Raw genomic sequence first — 27,267 nt, 5'->3', positions numbered from 1 at the left:
TTGAGAATAAGAATGTCTACTCCCCAGTGGAAGGATTCATCACTGATGTATAGGAATGCATTTGATTTATGGGTGTTGATTTTTTTATCCTGCTACTTTGCTGAATTCATTTATTAGTTCTAGAAGTTTTCTGGTAGAATTTTTTGTATCTTCTAAATAAGCATGTCATGAAATTTATTTGGAAAAATAAGAGGCCCAAAATAACCAAAGGAATCCTGAGCAAGAAAAGTGAAGGAAGAAGCATCACAATACCAGACCTTAAACTATACTACAGAGCCATAGTAATAAAATGTCATGGTATTGGCACCAAAACAGAACATAGACCCATGGTACAGAATAGAAGACACAGAAAAAAACCCACACAAATACACTTATGTCATACTAGAAAAAAGGGCCAAAAACATTCATTGGAGAAAGAATAATCTCTTCAACAAAACTGGAAATTCATATGTAACAAAATGAAAATAAACCCTATCTTTCACCCTGCACAAAAAGCAACTCAAACTGGATCAAAGACTTAGGTACTGGAACAGAGACCCAGAGGCTAATAGAAGAAAAAGTAGGCTAAAATCTTCATCATGTTGGCTTAGGAACTGACTTCCTTAACAAGACTCCTAAGCATAAGAAGTAAAATCAAGAATCAATAAATGGGGCTGGGGAGATAGCTCAGTTGGTAAAGTGCTTGCCTTGCAAGTACAGGGCCCTGGGTTCGATCCCCAGCACCACAAAAAAAAAAAAAAAAAAAAAAAAAAAAATCAATAAATGGGATGGATTCAAACTAAAATGCTGCTTCTCAGCAAAGGAAACAATAACATGAAGGAGAGCCTACACAGTGGGAAAAAATCTTTGCCACATGCACTTCAAATAGAGCATTCATCTCTAGGATACATAAAGAACTCAAAAAACTTAATACCCAAAAAATCAAAAAACCAGTAAATAAATGGGCAAAGGAACTGAACAGACACTTCACAGAAGAAGAAATAAAATTGATCAACAAATATATGAAAAAATGTTCAGCATCTCTAGCATTTGGAGAAATGCAAATCAAAACTACACTGAAATTCCATATCATTCCAGTCAGAATGACAATCATCAAGAATACAAGCGACAATAAACGTTGGCAAGGATGTGGGGAAAACGGTACACTCATATATTGCTGGCAGAACTGCAAATTGGTGCAGCCACTCTAGAAAGCAGTGAGGAGATCCTCAGAAAACTTGGAATGGACCCACCTTTTGACCCAGTTATCCCACTCCTCGGTTTATACCCCAAGGACTTAAAATCAGCGTACTACAGTGACACGGCCACATCAATGTTTATAGCCACTCAGTTCACAATATTTAAGCTATGGAACCAACCTAGGTGCTCTTCAACAGATGAGTGGGTAAAGAAACTGTGGTATATATACACAATGGAATATTACTCAGCCTTAAAGAAGAATGAAATCATGGCATTTGCCGATAAATGGATGAAGCTGGAAAATATGCTAAACAAAAGAAGCCAGTCCCCCAAAAAACCAAAGACTGAATGTTCTCTCTGATAGACGAATGCTAACTTACAATAAGGCAGGGATGGGGCTAGGGAAAAATAGAGGTACTTTGGATTAGGCAGAGGGGAGTGAAGGGAGGGGAGGGAGCATGAGGGCAGGAAGAACAGTAGAATGAATCGGATATTAATAACCTGTGTACATATATGGCTACATGACTGGTGTGATCCTACATCATGTACAGCCAGAAGAATGAGAAGTTATACTCCATTTATGTATCATGTGTCAGAATGTATTCTGTCAAATATAATTAATTAGAACAAATTAAAAACATAAAAAATAAATTTACTCAAAAAGTACAAAATTTATATTCTAAAAATTATAAGAAATTGTTAAAAAAAATAAACAGAAACATATCTTATGTTCATGGATTAAATAATATTCTTAGTATTCCCTAAAGTGATCTGTAGATGGAATGCAATTTCTGTCAAAAGTCCAGTTGGATTTTGATGCCAAGTTTCCTATGGAAACTCGAGGGATCCAAACTACCTAAAAACACTCTTGAAAAAGAATAGCATTGGAGGATTCACACTTCCCAATTTCAAAACTTACTACAAAGTATAGTAGTTAAGATTGTACTGGCAAAAAATAGAGGAACAGATCAGTGAACTAGAATTGCATGTCCAGAAATAAACCCTTATATTAATAGTCAATTAATTTTCAATAAGGGAGCCAAAACAACTCAATGGAATAAAGAATAATGGTACTTGAAGAGCTGAATAGCCATATGTAAAAGAATCAAGTTAAATGTCTTCCTTACACCATTTAGAAAGATTAATTCAGAATGAATTATTGACCTAAATGTAAGAGCTAAATCTATAGATGTCTTAAAAGAGAATGTTAGAGTAAGTTTTTATCACTGTGGGTTAGACAAAGCCTTCTTAGATATGACATTAAAATCATAAATGACAATAGACAAATTGAGTTTATCAAAATTAGGTACTTTATGCTTCAAAGGGCATCTGCAAGAACATGAATAATAAAGCTGGGTGCAGTGGCACACACTTCAAATCCCAGCATTTGGACTGAGGTGGGAGAATCATTTGCTCAGGAGTTTGAGACCAACATGGGCAACAGAACAAGACCCCATTTAAAAAAAAAAAAGATAATTCAGATGGGAGAAAATATTTTCAAATCATGTATCTGATAATGAACTTAGATCTTGCACATACAGCTGTATTTCCAAATCACAAGCTGAAGCTGAATAAAGATACTCCTTCGTCAGTTTAGCCTGCAATAGCAGATTATCATATACTAAGTAGTTTAAGGAACAGATATTTATTTTTTACAATTCTGGAAACTACAAAGTACAAGATCAAGATGACAGCAGATCCCGCATCTGGTGAGGGGCTGTTTCTTCTTTTTCAGACTGCTGTCATATCTGTTCTTGGATGATGGAGAGCAGAGGGAGAAGAGCTTGCTCTCTGCTCTCTCTCTCTCTCTCTCACTTTTTTTTTTTTTTTTTGTAAGCTTGCTAATCTCATCAGAAGAAGTATGGTAATGACCTTATTAGCTCCCCAAGGTTCCTGTGTCCCAAAATAATCACACTGGGGATTAGGTTTTAGACCTGTGCATGGGATGCTGGTGCTGAGGGGGATGGTGGTCCATAGTAGATACCGTTGAAATAATAATAAAGTGTGCTATTATTTCATCTACCACTAAAAAAGAAGTGCTAAACTATAACACAACACTTTATAGAATTTTTAGTTATTTAAAAAGATCTTTTGAACTCATTTAGATACACTTATTACAGCTCACTTTTTGAATACATTATAAAGAAAATATGAGTATAATAAATTGGGTAAAGAATTCTTTGTATGTCTTTGAGTAACAATAAATGTTGGCAGAGATGTGGGGGCAAAGGTACACTCATATACTGCTGGTGGGACTACAAATTGGTACAGCCACTCTGGAAAGCAGTATGGAGTTTCCCTAAGAAAACTGGAAATGGAACAACCTTTCGGCCGAGTTTGACCCACTCCTAGTTTATACCCAAAGTACTTAAAATCAGCATAACAGTGATACAGCCACATCAATGTTCATAGCAGCTCAATTCAAAATACCTAAACTATAGAACCAACCTAGGTGCCCTTCAACAGATGAACAAATAAAGAAACTGATACATATACACAATGAAATATTACTCCACCTTAAAGAATAATGAAATTATGGCATTTACTGGCAAATGGATGAAACTGGAGAATATCATGCTAAGTGAAATAAGCCAATCCCAAAAAAACAAAGTCTAAATGTTCTCTCTGATATGCAGTTGCTGACTCACAATAGGCTGGGGGGTCCAGTGGAGGTTCACCAGATTGGACAGGGGGAAATGGGGGGGGAGAGGGGGAATGGGAAAGACAGTAGAATGAATTGAACATAACTTTTTTATGTTCATGTATGAACACATGACCAGTGTAACTCCACATCATGTACAACCACAAGATTGAGAAGTTATACTCCATGTTTATCTGATGTGTCAAAATTCTGTCATGTATAACTAAAAAGAATAAATGGAAAAAAATGTTAAAATACCTTTGATGTTTGGAATTCTCCTAAATCACTTTCAACTCAGAATCTTTGATGTCCATTTTCCAGGTAATGTTGCTATGGTCTGAATATTTGTGTCCTCCAAAATGTTTGTTACAACCTTAATCCCCAGAGTGATGATATTAGGAAATATGACTTTTGGGAGATGATTGGGTCATGAGGGCATGGTGCTCATGAATGAGATTCATGCCCTTCTTATAGGACCAAAAGAGACCTTCACCTGCCCCCCCCCCCCCCCCCTGCCCCCACCCCCCACCACCATGTGGAGAACACAGCAAAGACGGTTGTTAATGAGCCAGCCAACAAGCAGGCTTTCTTTACACTGAATCTGCCAATGCTTTGGTCTTGGACATCTTAGTCCCTGATTTGTAAGAAATAAATTTCTGTGGTTTATAAACCTTCAAAATGCTTACTGGTGGTGATTATCTAATCATACCATGAAGGACCAGTCATGTCTCAACAGTTTAATGAGTTTATATGTTACCAATCAAGTTTGTTAATATATAGACAATGATAGCTGTCATAATTTTAACATGCCATAAATTTGAAGACACTTTTTTTTTTGCCCAAATGTTCAACTGTAAAAATTGGTGCCATAGAAACTTAGGAAGTAAGATAGCAGATTTTTGTGATATTGTTTGCAATGGCTCCTCTCTGCCTCTAGGGTAATGTCTATTATCTGACATAGTAAATAAGGCTCTTTTTTTTTCCTTTAAAATTTTTATTTTTATTCTCATCAAAGTTATCTATGTACTTTTTCTGTGTGTGTGTGTGTGTGTGTGTGTGTGTGTGGTACTAGGGAATGAACCCAAAAGTGCTCTGCCACTTAACAACATCATCAGCCCTTTTTCTTTTTAATTTTGAGACAGGAAGTTGAAGGAAAACATAGAAGGCTAGGAATGTAAATCTGTGGTGGAACACTTGCCTAGGAAGCGTGATGCCCTGGGTTCAATCCCAAGCACCACAAAAATAATTAGATAATTAAATACAATCATATACTTACATAATCACGGTATTGTAAACAACAAATATTGACCAAAAATATTATAACAATATTGGGGAGTTGAGGGAGGATAAGGTACAATAACTGTGAAATAATTAAGAAATAATACTATGAGCATGTTGTTTAGAATGAGATAGATACCTTAAAAAAATAACTAAAAGAGTTTGAGGTAGTTGCTGTTGGGTGAGTGGGTATGGCAGGGAACAAATGTTTTATTTCAAGCTTTATAAAACTATTGATTTTATAAAACTATTGATTTTTTAAAAATAAGAACAGCTGGGCATGGTGGCACATGCCTGTAAATAAGGCTCTTAACAGTCTTACCCCTGGATGGCTTCTCAGCCTCAAGCTGCCACTTTTGCTTCCCTGAAAAAGAGCTCTGGCTGTGTCTGGCCATTCAGTATTCTTGTACATGCTTTGTTCTTTTGCACTTTCGTGCCTTTGTTCATGGGTTTCCTTTTCTTGCTCATTTCCTCCTTTACCTCTCCACAGCAAATACCTACTTATCATCTTACGCTTAGCTCAGATGCTAGCTGCTCCATGTATCTTTCATAGATCCCATCTTTCCAAAGAATTGTTTTCTCATTTATGTTCTCCTGAGTACTTGTACATTTATTATTACATTAATCACACTGTATCACATTTATCAAGGATTTTATGCAACTAGATTTTATCTGTATTTCTGTGAACTCAAGTCCAGTGATTGTTTCATGTTCATATTTTGTGCACAGTGCTTAAATCTCTGCATTAACATTGAATAAGAATGAAGTATATGTTTAAATTAATATTCTAATTAAGGTAAATTTATTTATTTAAGAAATATTCATTGAGCTGGGCGCAGTGGCCCATGCCTGTAATCTGGGAGGCTCAGGAGGCTGAGGCAGGAGTATCATTAAGTTCAAAGCCAGACTCAGCAAAAGTGAGGCTCTAAGCAACTCAGTGAGACCCTGTCTCTAAATAAAATACAAAATAGGGCTGAAGATGTGGCTCAGTGGTTGAGTGCCTCTGAGTTCAATCCCCATTATCCCCCCAAAAAAGAAGAAATATTCATTGAGTATCTAAAGTATATAATAGTCTGTGCTAGGAGCTCAATATTGGGCCATTGGAAGTACTCTTTGATTTCCAGATAAGGGACCAGAGATTTAGAGTGATTGTTTAATTTGTCTAGTAAAAAGTCTTAGAACTGTGTGTCTAAAATTAGTATCCATAACCATACATGTGTATTACTTTGAATGAAAGGACAGACTAATGTATAAATCCTGAATTTAAGGCTGTATAATTTTGAAGCCCATTCAGTATTTTCTGTATTTTATTTTTTATGTATTACCTAGTTCAATGTGTTAGCTTAGTTCTGAAATAGAAAATTAAAAACAGAAATTGAGTAAATCGAGTGTTGTTCTTAGCATAGGTTTGCACTTGTCAAAGTCTCTATAAAGCTAAAGTGTGGGCTACTTACACATGATTTTATAAGGGCACCCTTCAAAGACTAGCATTCTTGTGATCACATCTTCTTCCTGGTCATTTGCATCTTCTGATTGTGACAGTAATTTGAAAAACCAACAAAGTGTTGGAGAAAAGGTAATAGAAACAATAAGGCTCTTTTAAGATGAATAAGCATTTTATAATCAGTACTACAAATTCTGTTATCCTGGATAAAATGTAGCAAAGCTAAAATACTGAGAGGTTTAAATTAGATGTGATTGAAAATGAGTATCACTATTTAAGTAATAATGACATTTTCTTAGTGTTAATTTATCTTTTCAGCATTATCCACTATGAGACTGAAGTTCCTAAGAAAATATGAAAACTTTATCTGCCACTTAAAAGTAATCTTTTAATCCCCTTAACATTTTATAATAGACTATCATAATGGATTTTCCTGAGCTTTTCATTGATGTGGTGCCAGTAACTTAAGAGTACTTTCTCTTCTGTAGCAGTCTATTGGTTACAAGATAGACAAAATCCTAGATGGTCAAGTGACCACAATTACTTTTTGCTTACTTCCATATCTCTCACACTTTAATTGTTTGCATTATTTAATATTGTTAAATTTGTCTGTTATTTTTGTTTCTTTGTAGAAGAAACAAAGTACATTTTGTGAAGAATGGTTTAAGTAATTTAATTTACAAGTATGTTTGTCTAGAAGTATAACTTCAATACATTGCGATATGCTGAAGGTAAATAAATAAATGAAGAGTATCTTCATGAAACTCTTTAAGTTATGGGACATCAAATCTTTCTTAGCAGGAGGCCTCACATTCCATTCAGGACCAGCTTACATGTGGTCTGAATGAGTATTCCAATGTCTATTGATATTAAGTACTAGTAAAGCTCATTTTTGTTATTTAATAAAAATAAATAGAAAGTCCTTGAATCAATGTACATAAAAAGTAAAATTAAAGTCTTTCATCATTTCCGTATTTGACAATATTCCAGATAAGTTAAAGTCCTAAATGTAAGAAACAAGGCAATAAATATATTGGTCAAATACAGAGGTTTTGTTTACCTTGGGTCAAACAAACTTTTTTATTCAGTAAGACATAATTATAATGCAAGTCATAAAAAATTTTTAAATTCTTGGATGATAAAAATATAAAGTTAAAAGACACGTGAGAAACTGCATGAAAATGTTTACAACATTTATTATAGTTAATATCCATAATATATCAAGATTTCCACCAAATCAATAAAGACAACAATCATGTATGAGTAAAATATAGGTTTTCCAATAAATGGAAATACAAACAGTAAAACCTCACTATAGTAGTCAGGGGAATGTAAATTAAGGCTACAGTAAGATAACTCTTTGAATAAATTTGAAAAACACGAATCATTGTTAATATCTATTGTGTGTGAAAGTTGAAATCAGTACCCTTATATGTGGTTTGTAAGGTGAAAATTGGAACAAACATTTTTATAAGGCCATTTGGAATCAATCATCTATTAAAATAAAAATACATATACTTTTTTTTTTTTTTTGGTACTGGAGTGAACTCAGGAGCACTCGACCACTGAGCCACATTCCCAGCCCTATTTTGTGTTTTATTTAGAGACAGAGTCTCACTGAGTTGCTTAGAGCCTCATTTTTGCTGAGACAGGCTTTGAACTTGTGTTCCTCCTGCCTCAGCCTCCTGAGCCATTGGGATTACAGGCATGTGCCACCACACCTGGCAAAAATGTGTATACCTTTTGACCATCATTTGTACTTCTAGTATCCTTCCAAGAATACATGCGGAGATACATGAATTCATTAATGTGATATTTGTTACCATAATAATCAAAAACTGGAAAAAAAATCAGACTTCTTGAGAGAGAATTAGTCAGATTAGCTATGTTTCATTCATTCTGTGTAATGCTACACAAAGTTAATGGTGAGAGGATTTTTATTGATATGTATTAAGGGGAAACAATGTCTAAAATGCAGAAAAATAATTTGCAAAAAGATGAAAAATAGCAAATTCCATGATTAGTAAAAACATAAATAGATGTATACATAAAAATTATCTGGGGAATACACACTAAAGTATTTAGAGTGGTCACTTCAAAGGAAGAATGGGATTGAAGTTAAAGGTGGTTTTATTTTTAATAAGAAAAATAGTCATTTTTAGAAGATATAGTTTCTATCAATAAAAGTCTTTAATCAATTAAAACTGTGAAAAAAGAAGATGCCAAGTTATTTCTTCTTGAAAATATAGTTAATATGTTCTTTATTATGTCACAGAGCAAAGTTCACTTCATTAGAAATGGGAAAGTACTTCTTCCTGTAGGATTTTGAGTAGTTCTGACCCAACATTCTGAATATGAGAGTCAAAAATACAACATGTAGTTTCATTCAATAAATCAAGGCAGAATAAAGGGCACACACAAAAATAAGAAACAACATCCAAGTAATAGCATTAGGGCAAAGCTTAGTAAAATGGGAGATAGGGAATGCAGCTGGAAGAGTAATTTAGAAGATACTCGGTTTAATGTTTTTCTACAGTACTGGAGATTGAACCCAGAAGTGCTTTGCCACTGAGCTACATCCCAACGCTTTTTTATTCTTTATTTTGAGACAGGGTCTTGCTAAGATGCTGAGTCTGGTCTCAAACTTTGGATCCTCCTGCCTCAGTATCTGGGATTACAGACAGGCAACACCTGTCATGGATGCTATGAATATATACAATATGAATTCCAAGTTCTGTGTATGGAAAGGTCTTTGACATTAAAAACTCAGCATAACTGAAGAGAGAGGAGTTAAGGAAATAATCATGAAGGTAGCACAGGGAAATAGTTTTAAAATATATTAAAGTGATTTTTTGCTACTTTTTATTTTATTTTTATTGGTGCATTATAATTACACATCATAGTGGGATTTGTTACATATCCATACAGGCACACAATAGAATAATATAATTTGGTTAATTTCATTCCCCAGGATTTTCCCTTTCCCTCCCTCTTCCTGTTTCCCTTCCTGTATTCTACTGTTGTCCTTTCTGTTTTCTTAAGAACCACCTTCCACCTCTTTTTTTTTCCCATTTTTCCTCTCTTAACGTCCACAGATTTTCCGTGAGAGAAAACATGATCCTTGACTTTCTGAGTTTGTCTTATTTTGCTTAACATAGTGCTGTCAAGTTCTGTCTGTTTGCCTTCAAGTGGCATAATTTCATTCTTAAATTATGGCTGAATAAAATTCCATTGTGTATATATCCTACACTCACTTATCCATTCATCCATTGATGGACATCAAGGCTGGTTCCATAATATGACTCTCATGAATTGTGCTACTATCCACATGGTATGTGTGTATCATTATTGTATGCTAATTTTAATTCTTCAGGATAAATACCAAGGAGTACTATAGCTGGATTCGTTCCTAGTCTTTATATATATTTATATATGTGTGTGTGTGTGTGTGTGTGGGTGGGTGGGTGTATTTTGGTTGTAGGTGGACACAATACCTTTATTTTTATGTAGTACTGAGGATAGAACCCAGTGCCTCATCCATGCTAGGCTAGGCAAGTGCTCTGCCACTGAGCCACAATCCCAGCCCCCCATTCCTAGTCTTTTGAGGAAACTCCATTCTGATTTACATAGTAATTATACTAATTTATAAAACCATCAAGGGTGTTTAAGTGTTCCTTTTCCTCCATGTTCTCTCCAGCATTTATTATTATTTGTGTCCTTGATGGCTGCCATTTCTAACCCTAGGGAGGTGAAATTTCAGGGTAGTTTTGAATTGGATTTCCCTAATTGACAAAGGTATTAAACATTTTTTGGTCATTGGTATTTCTTCCTTTGATAAGTGTCTGGTTGATTTGTCATTAATTGGGTTATTTGGCATTTTTGATACAATTTTTTTGAGTTCTTTATACATTCTGGATATTAATTTTCTGTTGGAAGAGTAGCTGGCAAAGATTTTTTTTCCCATTCTATAAGGCAGGACAGAATGGAAAGTGCTATCAATTGGAGTTCTGTCAATACAGACGTTATAGATGTACTTCCAGGGCAGGAGTGACACAGAGTTCTAAATGGGAATTTCTGGTGGCTAGGGTTAATAATCTCTGATTAGAATGTCAGGTGGTGTCTGCTAGGGAGAGATTAGATCAGTACATCTTAGGTCCAGTAAGATGCTAGTTTCTGCTGGGTGTTAGGGTGTCAGAGACCTCGAAAAAGATAGCAGGATTACCAGCTCTCCACAGGTCTCCTACTCTTCACCACCCATGAGTATGGCCTTCCCAGACTTAGTCCCCAAGTATAATTATTTCTTCTTATTCAGTTTCCTCATCCTCTTTAGCTGACATGAACTACCAAACTCAAAGGGAAAATGACCTTCTCTATCTCTGACCTAAATACCCTTGGGTACAATCTTCTCTATGCTTGTTTCAATTGCATTCTGGCCTAGATCAGTATGGCAATATTTGCTATGATCCCGAGGTCCCTGTTTCAGCAAACTTTGAATAAAATAAAATTGCATAAAAAATCAATAATAAAAAGATAAACCTCAAATACTCAGACCCTCTCAAAAATTTTTAAATGTAAATAACTCATGGACCCAAAGATGAACAGAATTGAAATTGAGTATTTAAACTTAAATAAGAAAACAAAACTTAAAGGCAAATGTGTAGCCTTCAATACTCAAATTAGAAAAGATTGGAAGTAAATTAAGCATAATGAAAGAAGAGAAAAACAAGTAACAAAGAATTCTAAAAAAAATAGAAGGTATACGGAAAAATGTATTAAGTAGAATTTCAAAACTGATTATTTAAAAAACTGACAACATAAATAAAGGGTAAATCAGAGAAGGCATAAGAAAATTTCAGAGTGAGAGAGAAACATCATAATCCATTCACTTCATTTGTAGTTTACAGTGGTTCTTATAAATTTCCTTACCAGTTCAAGAATTAAGCAAGTAAAAATTAAATGTCATAGACAAAATTTTATATTTGTTTTCTAATATATTTAACTCTTCCTGTTTTTAGATTTTCCATTCTTTCAAAATGAAAGTGCTGCAGTGAATATTTTTGATTTTTTAAAATATAGGTTGGTCTCTTTTATGTTTATTTTCTTTGGATATAGTCACATAAGAAATATTGAAATATATTGGCAGATTTCTAAAGTAATTCATAGTGACCCGGGAAAGATATAGGACGTGCATAAGTACATTTCTAAATATGAGTAACTCATGAATTAAAGGCTTTTTTAAATGGTGCTAACTTATATAATAATGTTTTACTAGTTCATGGGTATGGTATACCAAATTATTTTTTTTAAAGAAATAGGTTTTTGTGTTGCAAAATAAATTGTCAGTAATTTTATTTGTATTTTAGTTATATTATTAGTATACATATAACTATTATTACTGATGTTATATTTTAGAGACTTAGTCATAAAATTCTAACTTTATATGTGTAGCATTTTCATAATTAAACTCTGAAAACAGTTTGGATTTATAATAGATAAAAGGTAAAACTTTACAAAAATTCCTTTATATTGTAAATAATTTTAAGAACTTATGTGGTGGAATAATTTGCTCTGTTTGATTTTTCCTGAGAATTAGAAAAAGGATGCTCTGTGAATACTCAAGGAACAGTACAGTACATTTGAACTATTAAGTTCAAATCACAAAATTTAAAACTAAAACTGCCAGCATTTAAATTTCAACTGTACTTTATTTTAGCTCTGGGTCTTCAACAAAGTGTTTATTTTTCTCATCTCAGTCTACCCTATAAAAATGGGCATTATAAGGTTGTTGGGAAGACTATATGAGCTTTGTACTTAAAGCACTTAGAATAATACTTGGTGCATAGTTGTCATTCAATGAGGCTTAGCTGTTGACAGAAAGTATTGGATATGTACCAGATTTGTGCTGTGTAGTAGGTTAGTAGAAATTAACTCATTTCTACTTCTCTTCTGCTCCATCATATTTGTCTTATTTTTATTTTGGAGCATTTTTTGCTCAGTTGTTTCTATTTTGTCCTTCTCTTTCTGGGTGGTTGGAAATAAAACATGTTCAACATATAGTCTTCATGATACAGAGAGGGTGGGCAAAGAAAAGTTATTTCTTTGACTTTGGATTGAATTTTCTCATTCTTTTGAATTATTTTTTACTTTCCTTTTTCTTATTTTTCAGATTAAATGTATTTATGGAAAAAGAAAAAATTAATAATAAAATAGCTAAGTTTTGTAACACTGCAATGGATTCTTCAGTGGAAAACAGTATGTATATAAACAGAGTATGGGTTCAGTGTGAAAATGAAAGTTGTTTGAAATGGAGATTATTGTCAAGTGAGGATGCAGCCAAAGTTGATCACAATGAACCATGGTACTGCTTCATGAACACTGACTCAAGATATAATAAGTGCTCTATCTCTGAAGAAGAGTTTCCTGAAGAGTCTCAGCTTCATCAAAGTGGATTTAAGATTGTCTATTCACAGCTCCCTCTTGGAAGCCTGGTTTTGGTAAAATTACGAAATTGGCCAAGGTAAAGCTTTTGTTATTTTTGGCTAACTATGCAGGTGTAGTCTTGCTAGGCTTATGAATTTTTTAAACCTTTTCAAAGATTCAACTTTTTTCTCTTTTGTTTACTTATTGACTTCTGATCTTATCATTATTCTTTCCCCTATTTCTTTGAATTTAATTTATTCTTTTTCTAGCTTTTAAAATTGAAAACTAGGTCACTGAATAAAAATCATTTTTTCTTCCCAAATAAACAATTTAAGATTTGAAATGGGTTCTTTATGTGTTTTTAAATTAGAAAATATTTGGGGACTTTATCTTTTTGAGTTCTAATTCAAAACTATAATAGTTACTACCACTGAATCTTATTTTTTGGCCCACAAGAGTGTATCTTATGATTTCTTTGTGCATACTTGAAAAGAATGTGTATTATATAATTGTCTTGATGCCCAAACAATTTTTTTCTTTAGATTTATGTGGATATTTAATAATATAGCCCAGTGTTTTACATTCTGGATTGATTTTTCCAAATATGCAGTGTGCATTTTCAGTTTATAATTTAAAGCTTTATTTTTAACTTTCTTAAATTATATGCTACTATATTTGTTTTTTCTCATGGCTTTGATTTTCTTATTTCAGGACTCCTGTCTTATTTATCTTTTATCTTATTTGTTCATCTTATGTATTCCTTTTTCTTGAATTATTTTCATCTTTTCAATTCTTTTTACACATAAATATTTTTTCTTTTCCATGTTTTATTTTTCTGAGGGTATTACCATTTGCTCTTCTATTCTTTCCAATTTATTATTCTTCATTGAAATATTTTTAAAAAGCGGTTCATTAGATATGATGATTTTTAAAAATCTTTAGTCACTTTAAAATATTTTTCTAATTTTCTAGTTTCTAATTTTCTAGTTTTTTCACTGCCTACATTATTTTATTTCCTTTAGCTTAACTTGAAATCTCAGGTACAATGTTGATTTCTTTTAAGACCATGCCTCTCTGGAAAGCTTTCATTTTTTGTAGGAGAATTATTCAGTTTTGCCATAATAACTTTATATCAAATTCTACCATGATCCTTTCTTGTTGTGCACTATTATATAAAAATGCATCCCTTTTCTTTAAGAAGGGAAGAGCAAGTCAGAATAGATTTCTCTTAGTCTTATTTTCTCTTTGTTGTTCAAACTGGCTCATTCCTATTATTCTGTCTTTTAAGTTCATTGAGTCCTTCTGCTATCATATTCATTCTGCTGTTAAACTATCTGTTGATCTTTATTTTATTGTACTTTCGGTTATAAGATATTCATGTGTTACTTCTTCATGTCTTTTATTCCTTTTGAATTTTGTGTGTGTGTGTGTGTGTGTGTGTGTGTGTTATTGGGGATTGAACCCAGGGCCTTGTATGTGCTAGGTCAAGTGCTCTACCACTGACTTAAATCCCCATTCCATCATTTTATTTTTTATTTTGAGACAAGGTCTCACTAAGTTGCTCAGGCAATCCTCTTGCCCCAGCCTTGTGAGTAGGTGGGATTACAGTCATGTGCCACGATGCTTGACTTAATTTTGGATATTATTTAAAATACGTTTAGCAAGCTGCTTTTGCTAGTGCACTGCAGGGATTTGGAGGCACCTCTTTATTACTGCCAGATGGGAGCGGATGTCCAGCTTTTCCAGTCAACCTCAACTGATTTCCAGGGAAGGATCTCTTTCCTACTAGGGAGAGGCAGGAGTTAAGGTTCCCCACTCACAACACTGGAAGAGAGTAGAGGTTATTACTCCCCCAGGTAACCTTCACTGACACCATGGGAGACAGTCTTCCTAGCACTGGAAAATGGTAAAAATCTTACCTTCCTAGTAGGACGCCTTTGCTACTTCTTAAGGGAGAAAGTGCTTCATTACTGCTTGTTGGTTTGAAGTCCAGGTTTACCACTGATCTTTGCTGTGCAGATAGATTAGAGTGCAGGATGGCATAGTTTGTCTGGAATAGAGAAGTAATTGTATAAAAGACTTCTGTCTTGCTATACTGCCGCTTTCTTTGACTCTTGGCTAAAAAGAGCAGGTTTCACTGGGGCTTTTTTATTTATTTGCACCTATTTCTGGGCTGGCTGTCTCCTTTAACACTCAGTCTAAGAGTATGTGAGGCAAAAAGAAAGCCCAGAGAATGCACTGTCATACTATTCTTCACAGGTTTCAGTGTATTAACTGTTCTATTTTTTCACTTTTTAGTCTTCTTATGTTTGTTTTATATATAATATCCAGAATTTTTCTGCATATCTAGAGGAAAGAATATAGAGAAATGACTGTTTTGTTGTCTAGAACCAGAAGTTGCAGAATAAATTTGTTTTATACATTTTTAAAATTTATAGCCCCAGGACTTTTTATTTTGTTGTTTTCTCAAAGTATCAAAAATGTAGAATTGTTTATAGAAATTCTTAGGTATTTTCCCTCCCCTACTTTATTTTTTAATTTTAAATTTTTATTAAATTAATAGACTTTTTTAGAACAGCTGTAGATTCACAGAAAAATTGAGTGAAAATTAGAATTTTCATGTATTACTTCCTTACCACACACACAGCTCACTCACCATCAACATCTTTCACCAATAAGGTACATTTATTATAAGTTACAAACAACATTCACTCATCATCAACCAAGTCAATAGTTTACGTTAGGGTTCATTCTTTGTGTTGTATATTTTATGAGTTTTGACTGTAATGACCTGTATTCACCATTATACTGAATGGTTTTACTAGCATAAAAATCCTCTGTGCTTCACCTATTCATCCCTCCCCAAAACTCTTGGCAACATTGATCTTTTTACTGTCTCCATACTTTGGCCTTTGTACATAGCCATATGTTGGAGTCATGCAACATGTAAACCTTTTAGATTAACTTTTTTCACTTAGTAAAATGCATTTCCATTTCTTCCTTGTTCTTTAATGCCTCCATTACTCATTTTTTTTACTATTGAGTAAAATTCCATATTTGTATGTACTACAATTTATTTATCCATTCACCTACTAAAGGACTTCTTGTTTGCTTCCAAGTTTTGACAATTAGGAGTAAAACTTCTATAAACATCTGTATGCAGGTTTTTGTGTAAATGTAAGTTTTTAATTTCTTGGGGTAAATATCAAGGAATGCAGTTGCTGGATTGTATGATTTCTAAGAAACTGCCAAATTGTCATCTAGAATGGCTGTACCATTTTGTGTTCCCACCAACAATGAATGAGAATTCCTGTTGCACCATATTCTTATCAGTATTTGTTGTTAGTGTTTTTGGTTTTGTCCATTCTAATATGCATGTATTAGTATCCCATTGTTGTTTTAATTTGCATTTCCCTAAAGATATATACTATTAAACTTCTTTTCATGTTTATTAGCCATCTTTATATCTTTTTTTAGAGAGGTATCTTCAGATTTTTTCCCATTTTTTAAATCTTGTTTCTTTTAGAATTTTAAGAGTACTTTATATATTTTGGATACCAGCCTTTTATCAAATATGTCTTTTACGGATGTTTTCCTCCATCCTGTGACTTGACAGTGTTTGTTGCATAGCATATGTTATAATTTTAATGAAATCCAACTTATCATTTTTTTTCTTTCATGGAAGCTACCTTTGGTGTTCTATCCTCACTTTTACTTGGATCTTCATTTTCCTCTGTTATTATTTATCCTGTCCTCTTCTAATCTGATTTTACTACTAGGAGTTTCTCATCAGTATGAACTTTTGTCCTACAAATGATCTCTGTTAGATCTAAGTATTCATAGTGTCCAGACTGCTTTAACACCTTCAGAATTCGTTGCAGTTTTTCCTGCTGCTCTTAGTTCAGCCTGCTGCACTTTTTGTTGAATGCTTAATTGGTTTTGAAGTTCTCATTTCTCAAAGCTGTCAACCTTCTGGTTGCCTTCCTTACCAACCCTTGTTTTCTCACACAGAAGCTAACATTTTGCAGGTCTTGTAATTATCAGTAGTTTGTACCTACTAGTCCTATTTTTGTGTTCGTAGATAGCTTATTAAATTTTATCATAGCTGTTGTGTGTCAGGTATTGCTGTCTTATTGTCTGTACCTACATTGGGGAAATTTTAGGAGATTCTAACATGGTACTATCATTGCTGCTATCTTTTCAGAATCTCATACTATCTCATATTACATTTACCAACATAAATTCTCAAAGCTGGGATATTTTGGTTTATTATCTTGTTTTCATTCATGTTCCTCTCCATGAAAAAAATAAGATGAGTATGAGATAGTATGATTGGTTTATTCCAGCATACACACAAATATAGCAGGTCTTGAAGTTAATACCTAGATTCATGTTCTTGCACTCTCATTTACTGTTACCGGGCAGGTACCAAGGATTGAACCCAGGAGCACTCAACCCGCTGAGCCACATTCCCAGCCCTAATTTGTATTTTTTTATTTAGAGACAGGGTCTCACTGAGTTGCTTAGCACCTTGCTTTTGCTGAGGCTGGCTTTGAACTCACAATCCTCCTTCCTCAGCCTCCCAAGCCTCTGGGATTCTCACTGTTTTGTGTTGAATTGTGCTCCTTTAAAATTCATATAATGAAACCCTAAAGCCTAGCACGTCATAGTGTGACTATATTTGGATATGGGAGCTTTAAAGAGATAATTAAGTAAAAATGAGACCATCAGGGTGAATCTTAAGCCAAATTGACTAGTGTTCTTGCAAGAAGAGATAATTTGGATACACAGGAACTTTAGAAATGCATTTATAGAGAAAAAAGGCCATGTGAGGACACAACAAGAAGGTGACCATCTGTAAGCCAAGGAAAGAGAACCTAGAAGAAACCAAATCCATCAATACATTGATCTTGGACTTCAAGCCTCCAGGACTATGAGATAGTAAATTCATATTATTTTACCCACCCAGTCTGTGATATTTTGTTATGACATCTTAGCAAACTGATATACTATATTGGAAAATGTGCAAAATCTTTTGGAAATATGTGCCCTTTATTGGTGATGGCTTTTCTAGGAATCAAATGGAATAATGTTGTGAAAAATGTTATTATTAACTGACTTCCATGTAATAATTTAAGTGAACATCAAGAAGAAATAGTTGCATAAGACCAGATATTTTAAGAGATATGTATATAAACACATTTTGTGAAGTTACTTATGAAGGTACTTGTAGTTCCATATCATTTTTCACATCTAAAACCAACATTTTGAAAGCATAGTGTTTGTATTCTCAAAGGGAAATACTGGAGTTTTAACAACTCTAATTCAAGAAATGGACTTGTTTTTGTCACTATATCTGAAGAAACTGTTAGTAATTTTAATTAGGAATTTCTTTTGCCATTTTTAAAATTACAAATGAAGCATATTTTACTCCTGTCCCTAAATTATGTCTAATGTGTAATTAGGGCCATCAACATGCCTGAAAAATACAACTATATGTAACTTTTTATTTACTGGAAAATAAGGTACATTTGACTAAGTAGCCACTTATGTTCCCTTTTATGAATTAAATCGAACACAAATTTAAAATTCAAACTAAGAAGTTCAAATGTACTTATATTGCTTATTCAGTAACACAAATGCAGTGAAAGATAATAGGATAAATTGCAATAGTAAAATAGAAAGATAGAATTAACCTATAAGAAACAAACATTGGATCTTAATTAAGCAGTGTTATAGATGCTGAAGTTTCAAGTGGAAAGACCAGCTGCTGACTGTAGAGATACTTAGCATTGTATCATTATCTGGGTCAATTCTCATTAACCCATGACCTTACATCCAGCTTTTAAGACTCAGAAACTCAATCTTGTCAACATCTCAAAGTTATTGTTTCTCAGAAGAGTTGACCTGCTCACAAAAAGCTAAAGGGAAACTGATACAAAATTGAGAAATGCCTATTTATGAAAACAAATAATTGTCAAGATAATAGCACTTTCTTTGTCTATGGGCAAGCTCCATGAGGAATCAAATTATAATAATTAAATCTATCTCCACATGCTGATACAACATAAATAAATATACTTATATATTTATAAATGCATATGCCACCTGTGTCTTTAGATATGTCTATGTGTACTTGGGGTAGAGTTGTACATTCTGTGAAGACAAAACTATTTCTACAATGTTTAAGCAGACTTGCTTTTTTTACAATTGAAGAAATAGTATTATATTCAGCTAGAAAGAGTCCAAAGTTAAAAGGAAACAATTACAGTGAATATTTCACTTAATTCAGGTGGATGCACTGCCAAGCAGATACTAGGTTTTATTTTGGATATATTTATATAGCATTTTACAAAGCTTTTTGATAAATATGAAAATTTATTTATAGAAAATATATTTTCACCTTAGTGTGCTATCATTCAAAGAGCCTAGTAATAAAATATACCTTCAAGTTAACAAAGCAATTCAGTAATACTTTTTAGATATAATGTATAAATTGATATTTCTATTAAATCCTTTTGGTATTATAAACTTGATTACTTCTTATTTACGTTATTTTGCATACAAATACTTATAACATATTTGTGTCTGTATGGGAAACTTCCCCTTTCCATAAGCTTCTGCGGTTAGATTACAACACAGAGATTTCTTAGAAAATATAACGTTCATTTGGTGATGACTCCAGCTCATCCATTTTATTCCAACAGTTTAGGAATAAGGCCTAAGTTAAGTTAACTCTCATCTTAAACATCTAAACCATAATTAGAAAATGATAGTGACTTATTTCTAATATGGTATAAATATGAGGCAAATGTAACCATGCTTTAAACTCCAACTTGTGTTGGTGGCAAGGATTTTCTTTTACAGATCAGTTCTACTGGATACCAAATGTGTACAACATCAGTTTCTTCATGATATATTTGTACTTCCCTTGAGGTGGTTTATCCTGCTAAAATTTGTATTTTCTCTTGATTAATTGTAAAACCTAGCATCTCTTTTTTTTTTTTTTTTTGGTACCAGGGATCGAACCCAGGGTTGCTTAACCACTGAGCCACAACCCTAGCTTTCCTCCGCCTTTTTTTTTTTTAAATCTAAAAACAGGGTCTCTGTGAGTTGCTTCATGCCTCACTAAGTTGCTGAGGCTGCCTTTGAACTTGCTATCCTCCTGCTTCAACCTCCTGAGCCACTGGGATTATAGGTGTGTGCCACCATGCCCAGCCAGCACCTTTCTTTCTCTCTCTCTCTCTCTTTTTTTTTTTTTTTGTTTATGCATTTTATTTTCTGTCACTCACATACTTTTCTTGTAATTCTGATGCCTTTCCTTTGCGTTGTCTATTCTTACTGTACCTTTCCACATTTAAATCCATAGAATGATATTTAAGAATTTCTTTTCCATATGAAAAAGAAAAATAGGGAAGTAGAAGTGCATAGTACAATCTAGGGTTGATAGTGTTTGAACTGAAACTGACACTAAGGGCAGAAATGAACATCAGCTTTCTTCAATCATAGCCAGTCAGAGAAAGATGATGGATGTAGTAGATGGGAGAAGTAATATGTTTTCTCATCTCTTCCCTATGCTTAGCTTTTCCTTTAGTTTGGTACACTCATTTTTAGCTGAGATATAGAGACTCGGAGTTAGAAAATTCCTCTCTCTGGCCTGAAGAAATACTAAAGTGCCCCAGTTATTTGGACACATGATAATACTTTACATAATTCATCTTTACATCAGCATGTGATATTTTCTATAATTTAACATGTTTTAAATAATGAATGGAAACTTAGCATCTAATTCTTTTTATAAGAGTTTTCTCTTTTATTTATATTTCATAGAGTGATAATTTAAAATGAATAGTCTTGGGTCCAATCGATACTTAATATACCATAATTTGTATCATCAAAGTAGCAACTTGTCTGCAAAATATTTCTCTTTTGTGATTTAAGTGTTAGAAAACTTGAGAAAGTTTTATGTAACTGGAATAAGTACTAATAATTAGAAATTACTTGGTAATAATCCTTTTAAAAATTGCTTTGAGGAAGTATAAAGCTTCAAGTACTAAACATGAACCCCTTACATTTTAAACAGTGAAATGTAACAATTACAGTTTGGTTGCTTTAAAAAAATGGATGTTAATTGGGTCAAAAGATCTATGGTTCCTAGATTTCTGGTAAGTTTGGGGTCTCCATTGCTATTGCCAGTCACTTTTAGTAGTATATCTTCCTACTGAAGTGATCTTTGAGTGGATTGTTTCAGAAGCGTAGATTTCCAGTATGAGTTTCAAAGGAAAACTCTAAGCAAGTTTACTGTTCAACGTAGCCTGATAAGAGCCATCAAGCAACAATGAAGTATTGTGGTATGAACCTGATAATTATAGTCCTATTTACTTTGTCCTGAAGCTCTACTAGACTTTACATTATCACTTCCAATTCTTCTAAAGTTCCTTTGGTTTTCAGACAGTCTGAAACAATGTGTAATCCTTTTGTCCTTCCTGTTGCACAATCTTAGGCTACCAGGAGCCCTCCACTTCCCTTTCCCCTAACTCCGAGAGGCCAAGTGCCACAGGACTCTGCTCAGCATCTAGGGAACAGGGGACCATCTGTTCCATTCTCTCACTTCACCAACCCTATTGACTATTGGCACCCAAGTCATCACCTCCTGACACCTCTAGTTGGGACTTAACATCCTGCTAAATTCAGAATTTTTAACCTTTATAATACTAAGCATGAATCTTTTTTCTTTTCTTTTTTCTTACTTTATTAAACCAGTTCATAATTTTATCTGACCACCTACAGTGACTTTTTGCATCCTTATCTACCCTCTGCCTTTGCCCTTAGTTTAGCCTCCAGAGCCCATGTGGCTGCCTTGCCCTTTCATAACCTTTCTATAACATATATAAACACATATAATCATGTAAAGTGTGATGTGCACCTTGAATGTTACAGATATTAGAAATTGAGATTGGAGTAAAAGAACCTGTGATTGCCTGGCCTATGACTACCAGTTGACTCACAAGTACTCAGTGGACTGCCACTGATGAAAAGTGGTGTAGCCTGTGCATTCATTGTTATTCAATAAATTTTGACACTGTGGAAAGACACAAATGTATTTCATCTGTTAATGACATAGCACACTCATTACAATTTGTGTTATTAATTTATGATCTGTAAAAATCATTTAATAGTTGAATATAGGGTAGGCATATACATTTCTGTATGATATTAAAGTTATAATATCATATAATATCAATTAATTTAGGTCAACAATCTTCAGTCTTCAAATCCAGTTGATTTAAATTTTATTGATTTTTTTATTTCTGTGATTTGATTCTTCATTGCATGATCTGTATACTTAGTTTTTAATATTATCTAAATATATAATTTATCTAGTTTTTAAATAATTACCTAAATGAAGGGAAATTTTTTTGGATCATCTTCTCAGTTGTATTAGTTACCTCACATGAATATAGTCATATTAGTTTGCTAGGGCTGCCATTACAAAATACTACAGACTGGGTGACCTAAACAATAGAAAGTGACTTTTTTTCACAGGCTCGACATTCTGACATCAAGATGTCAGCAGGGTTTATTGCTTCTAAGATTCTCTACGTGGCTTACAGATGGCCATTTTCTTGCTGTGCCCTTCATGATCTTCCTTCTGTGCATATCTGTATCAATATTTTTAATCCTTATAAGGAGATCAGTTATATGGAATTAAAGCCCACCTACCCTAATGGTCTCATTTTAAGTATCTCTTTAAAGGCCCTCCTCTCTAAGTGTAGTCACATTCTGAGGTACTGAAGGTTAGGACTTCAACATATAAACTTAGGGCAGGACACAATTCAGACATAACAGTGGCAAGTTTTTTAATATGCCAAAAGACAAAAATGTACATTTGAACTTGTAACAACACACTGAGGAACCAGAGTTACAGCAAAGTCTAGATACTTTCTTCAGGCAGGTTGTCTGGTACAAGACAGAATGAGAACCTGGATCTCCTGATTGAATGTCATAACCTTTTCCATAATCTTTCCAGTGCTGTAAACTGAAATAGAATTTGTCATTTGTACAGATTTTTTTAATGTTTGGGTATCTTAAATGTGTAAATGTTTGGGTAAATTAATTTTACACCTTGAGCTATAAAATTATGACTGATTTCTTCTGTATATTTCTTAGTCACAGCTTCTTGATCTTATTTGCTTCCTTCCCTTCCTGCTTTATTCTCTGAACCAGAAGGTCAGAGTATGGAATGGTTGGTAAAATATTTAAAAATAAATTGACGTAGATATTGCATTATTGGCATGAATAGAATATTAAAAGCCATGGATTGGATCACTAACAGTTTCAGCCCAATAATTTACATTGTGTCATTTTAATATAAAATAATAACTTTGTACTTATATAACATTTTAAAATTAAAAAGTAAATTTGTATAAGACCTTAAATAATAAATATTTAACCAGATATTGTCTTAATATAGAATAAATAAAGCATGTTATAGTAATTAGGATGTTTTATCTGAATGCAAGAAAAGTTAATATTCCTGAGACCAACTTATCCATATCCTAGTCAGTGTTATTACACAGAAAGCACACCATCATTCTGTCCTTGGTCTTGATGCAACAGTATTCCTTACTGATCAAATGTCTCGTAAGAATAGCCTTTTGATATAATAGTACCTTTGCTTTTCTGACTATGGTGCAAGATATATTTTGAATTCATTCTATTTTAGAGCTAGAGAAGACTTTCAGAGGTCATGTAGTTAGTTCTCCCTCTCTTATACACAAGTCACACTCACAACACACACACACACATACACAAAGAAACACACACCCTACATTATACTATACTATACACTACATTACCCTTTACCAAATGGTTATTTAGGCTCTGAACCAGCAAGGAAATATAATTTATGAGACCAAATATTCCATATCAGAGGTAATTAATTCTTCCCATGTTCTTGAATTGAATGTAGCCTACCGATGACTTCCCTTCTTTTGATATCAGTCCTATTTTGAGCCATGAGTGTGATCTAGTCTAGTGAAAAACATTTGGGCTTTGGCATCAGAATGACATCTTTTGAATTATGTCTTCTTAATTGAGACATAATTAAGAGTCTTACTGAGAAAATGATATAAAATCTCCTAGACTCAGTTTTGTCATTTTAATAAAGAAAACCAAATACCTACCTCATCAGGTTACTGTAAGAATTAAATTTGACAATGGAGGCCTTTCAGGGAGTGTTGGGAACACTTGAAATGCCAGTAAAATGTAGTTTCATTCTCTTTAAATTTTAACCTAGCCCAAATTCAAGACAATTTGGTTTAAAAAATATCTATTGCATTCTACCTCATTTTTTCTCTCATAATAGCATAGAATTGATTTTCCTGTTTAAAAGTACAGAAATTGTTTAAATATTGAATACATGTATTGAAAATTCTAAATTTCTTAGTGATAAATTTGGTTTTATTTACATTCGTAAATAGAAAATTTAAGGTCACTATTTACCAGTAAGTTTATAGGTTGTTTCAAACTTCCTTTTAAAACAAAATCTATTAAATCAAATACATTATTTTCTAGGTATGGGTTTTCTCATATCATGAGTGTTTCAAGACTTATTTTCTAATTTCCTATTCAGACTCCATAATGGAAATACGGTTTGTTTTTGCTGATCAAAGTTGTCAACAACAGGAACTCTCTGCTACATATATAAAAAGAAAAACCAACCAAAACTAGACTAGAAAATGGAAGAACAGAAAGGGACAAAAGTGGAAAATGAATAGCCAGAGAGAAATCTGAAACATATCAAGTTGTTTCTTGAGATTTATGTCATGAAAGAACATCTCTCTAAAGGTTTATTTTTAATTAGGATAAATTTTTTCCAGGACGTTTAACAATTTGGTTACCTGCCAACAGAGGAGATAGAGTTAAAAGTGACAATATAGAACTGTGGTGCTCTATCTCTGCTTTTTCCACAGTAGTTTTACTGCATGGTATTATTACAGCCTGAGCTAGCAGTATTTTTTTGACAGTCCTGGTTCAGGAAAGTTTCTCCCCTTCTGTCAACAGCCATGCCAGTGGATTAATATTTTGGTAATTAACCAGTCTGATTGGTTAGAATTAATTCAGTACTGCCATGAATTTGATGAATCTTTTTTATCTTTCCTGTCAGCAGTGCCTGGAGATCATTCTTTTGTTTTATAATTCTTCCCTTTTATGTCTTATCTATATCTTAAATTTGTGACTATTTCAATGATTTCTATAGCTATAGAGATACAACTTATTACTTGTATCAAATGAATAACCTATCTTTAAAAGATGTAAGTAGAAATATATTTGTGTTTTGTTCAAAAGTCATTAAAATTCAAAGGAAGATGTCAAATAAATGATTGTAACAGATGTGTTGATGTCTGCCTTTTTTGTAAAGCATCAAAATAATTTAAAATATTTTCTTTTGAAAGTTGGCCTGGAATACTTTGCCCTGATCCTTTTAAAGGTAAATATGTGACTTATGATCTGGATGGAAATGTTGAACAGTATCACGTAGAATTCCTGGGTGATCCACATTCAAGATCATGGATAAATGCAACATTTGTTGGACATTATAGTATCACACTAAAGGTAGGTACAGTAAGATAAAATCAGTATTCTTTTTGCATTTGTTTTTATTCATGGTTTTAAATCTCAGATCCTAAAAGATATACAATTACGTAATTATTTATTTGCATAAATAATCGTTTATATAAACAATAATCTGTACTACTTGTTTAAATTAAAACACTTATATTTTAAAGCAGTTTTTTTCAAAGAAATTATGAATGTAAAATGGCTGTAGAATTCTAGATTTAATTTTTCCAATGGCAGTATAGTAAAAATCAACTGAAGACTTCATATAATTGCCTTTAGGAACAGTTTTAAGATAGTTATTTGGCAATTTTAAAATTCTCATGATAAGACTCAAGTTGTAGCTGTAGTCACAGGAAAAATTAATTATGGAGAACAATCAGCTTTTCAGATTTCAAAAAGAATATTTCATTGTACTAACTCCTTCAGTATCTTTTTGAGTCTTTTAAAATTTAAAATCCCATGCTACAATTAATGAATAGATTAGATTCTCATACTGATGAAAATAGGTGAACTAGATCTATTTCTGAGGATTTGTTGTTTTTATATATATGTGTGTGTGTGTATATTTGCATATATATATATATACATACCAATTCAATTATCTTTGTATTCTAATATTGAAATTTTCCATCTGCAAACCATGCTTTCATTAAAAATCTGATAAAAGGTAGATGTCATAAACGAGGACACCTTTGACTCAGTTTGGATGGTTTCTCTTTTAATATAGTGATAAATATACATGTAAGCATGTATATTTAAAGCATGCAATTTTATCTCCAGTAAAATCAGTGAAAATATGAGGTACTTTGAAATAGGATTTACTTTATCTTTTGCATAAATAGCATTTTTATACAATTCAATTTGAAACAACTAAAAGGAAACGCTGGTTAAATAAAACCACGTATGTATGAAGCAATGCCACATGCATCCATTTCATATTAGTTGTAGACCAGTCATCTTAATGTGAAGTCCCTTATTTCCTCTCATGTTTTGGGTATGTTCTAGACACATAAACTGGCAACTACAGGAGACAGAAAAGAGTGTATATTCTGTGACCTACCTTTCTACTGAATGAGAAATCAGGTTGCTCATAAAACTGACTTCAGAATCTTAGATTTTGTAACAATGAAGTAAATAAAGAGCAGGGCATTCCTAAGAAATTACATTGAAATATAAGTATAAAAGTGTATTTTTAAATTATCCGAACAAGTATTCTCAGAATTTGAATTTTGTCAGGATTAATTTGAATAGTTTGATTCCAGTATGTTGAAGAGAAGTCTGCATGCCCAAGTTTATTGCAGCACTCTTAACAAAAGCCAAGGTTTGGTATCAACCTAAGTGTCCATCAACAGACAAATGAATGAAGGTATTAAAAAGTGAAATCTTGTCATTTGCAGCAATATTAAGTGAAATAAGCCAGACACAGAAAGACAAAGACCCATATGTTCTCACTCATATATGAAAGATAAAAAAGTTGATCTCATAGATGTAGAGGGTAGAATAGTGGTTCCCAAAGGCTTGGAAGAGTAAGAAGGGCAAGGAAGAATAGACAGAGATTACTTTAACAGGTACAAAATTACAGTTACAGTTTTTTTTTAAGCTTATAAGTAATAAACATGTATTTCTCATCATTCTGGAGAGTAGGAATTCCAAAATCAAGACACTGGCAGATTCACTGTCT

The 27,267-nt window shown here is 33.1% G+C and overlaps 1 protein-coding gene across 4 annotated transcripts in view; it reads left to right on the top strand.

Moving 5' to 3' along the window:
* The window catches only part of Zcwpw2 (zinc finger CW-type and PWWP domain containing 2), a 105,982-nt gene that overhangs the window by 15,280 nt on the left and 63,435 nt on the right, over positions 1-27,267 (top strand). For 3 of the 4 annotated variants that reach the window (XM_047530642.1, XM_047530643.1, XM_047530640.1), the window contains exons 2-3: positions 12,709-13,059; positions 25,421-25,580. In XM_047530642.1, coding sequence (XP_047386598.1) covers positions 12,722-13,059; positions 25,421-25,580 — 498 coding nt within the window. In that variant the 5' untranslated portion in view covers positions 12,709-12,721. Of the gene's footprint in view, positions 1-11,563; positions 11,619-12,708; positions 13,060-25,420; positions 25,581-27,267 lie in introns of those variants that run through there. The other variant, XM_047530641.1, reaches the window with a different exon arrangement.

Source organism: Sciurus carolinensis, chromosome 17 (assembly GCF_902686445.1).
Source record: "Sciurus carolinensis chromosome 17, mSciCar1.2, whole genome shotgun sequence".
NCBI lineage: Eukaryota > Metazoa > Chordata > Mammalia > Rodentia > Sciuridae > Sciurus > Sciurus carolinensis.
This window is presented reverse-complemented; position numbering and strand designations above follow the sequence as displayed.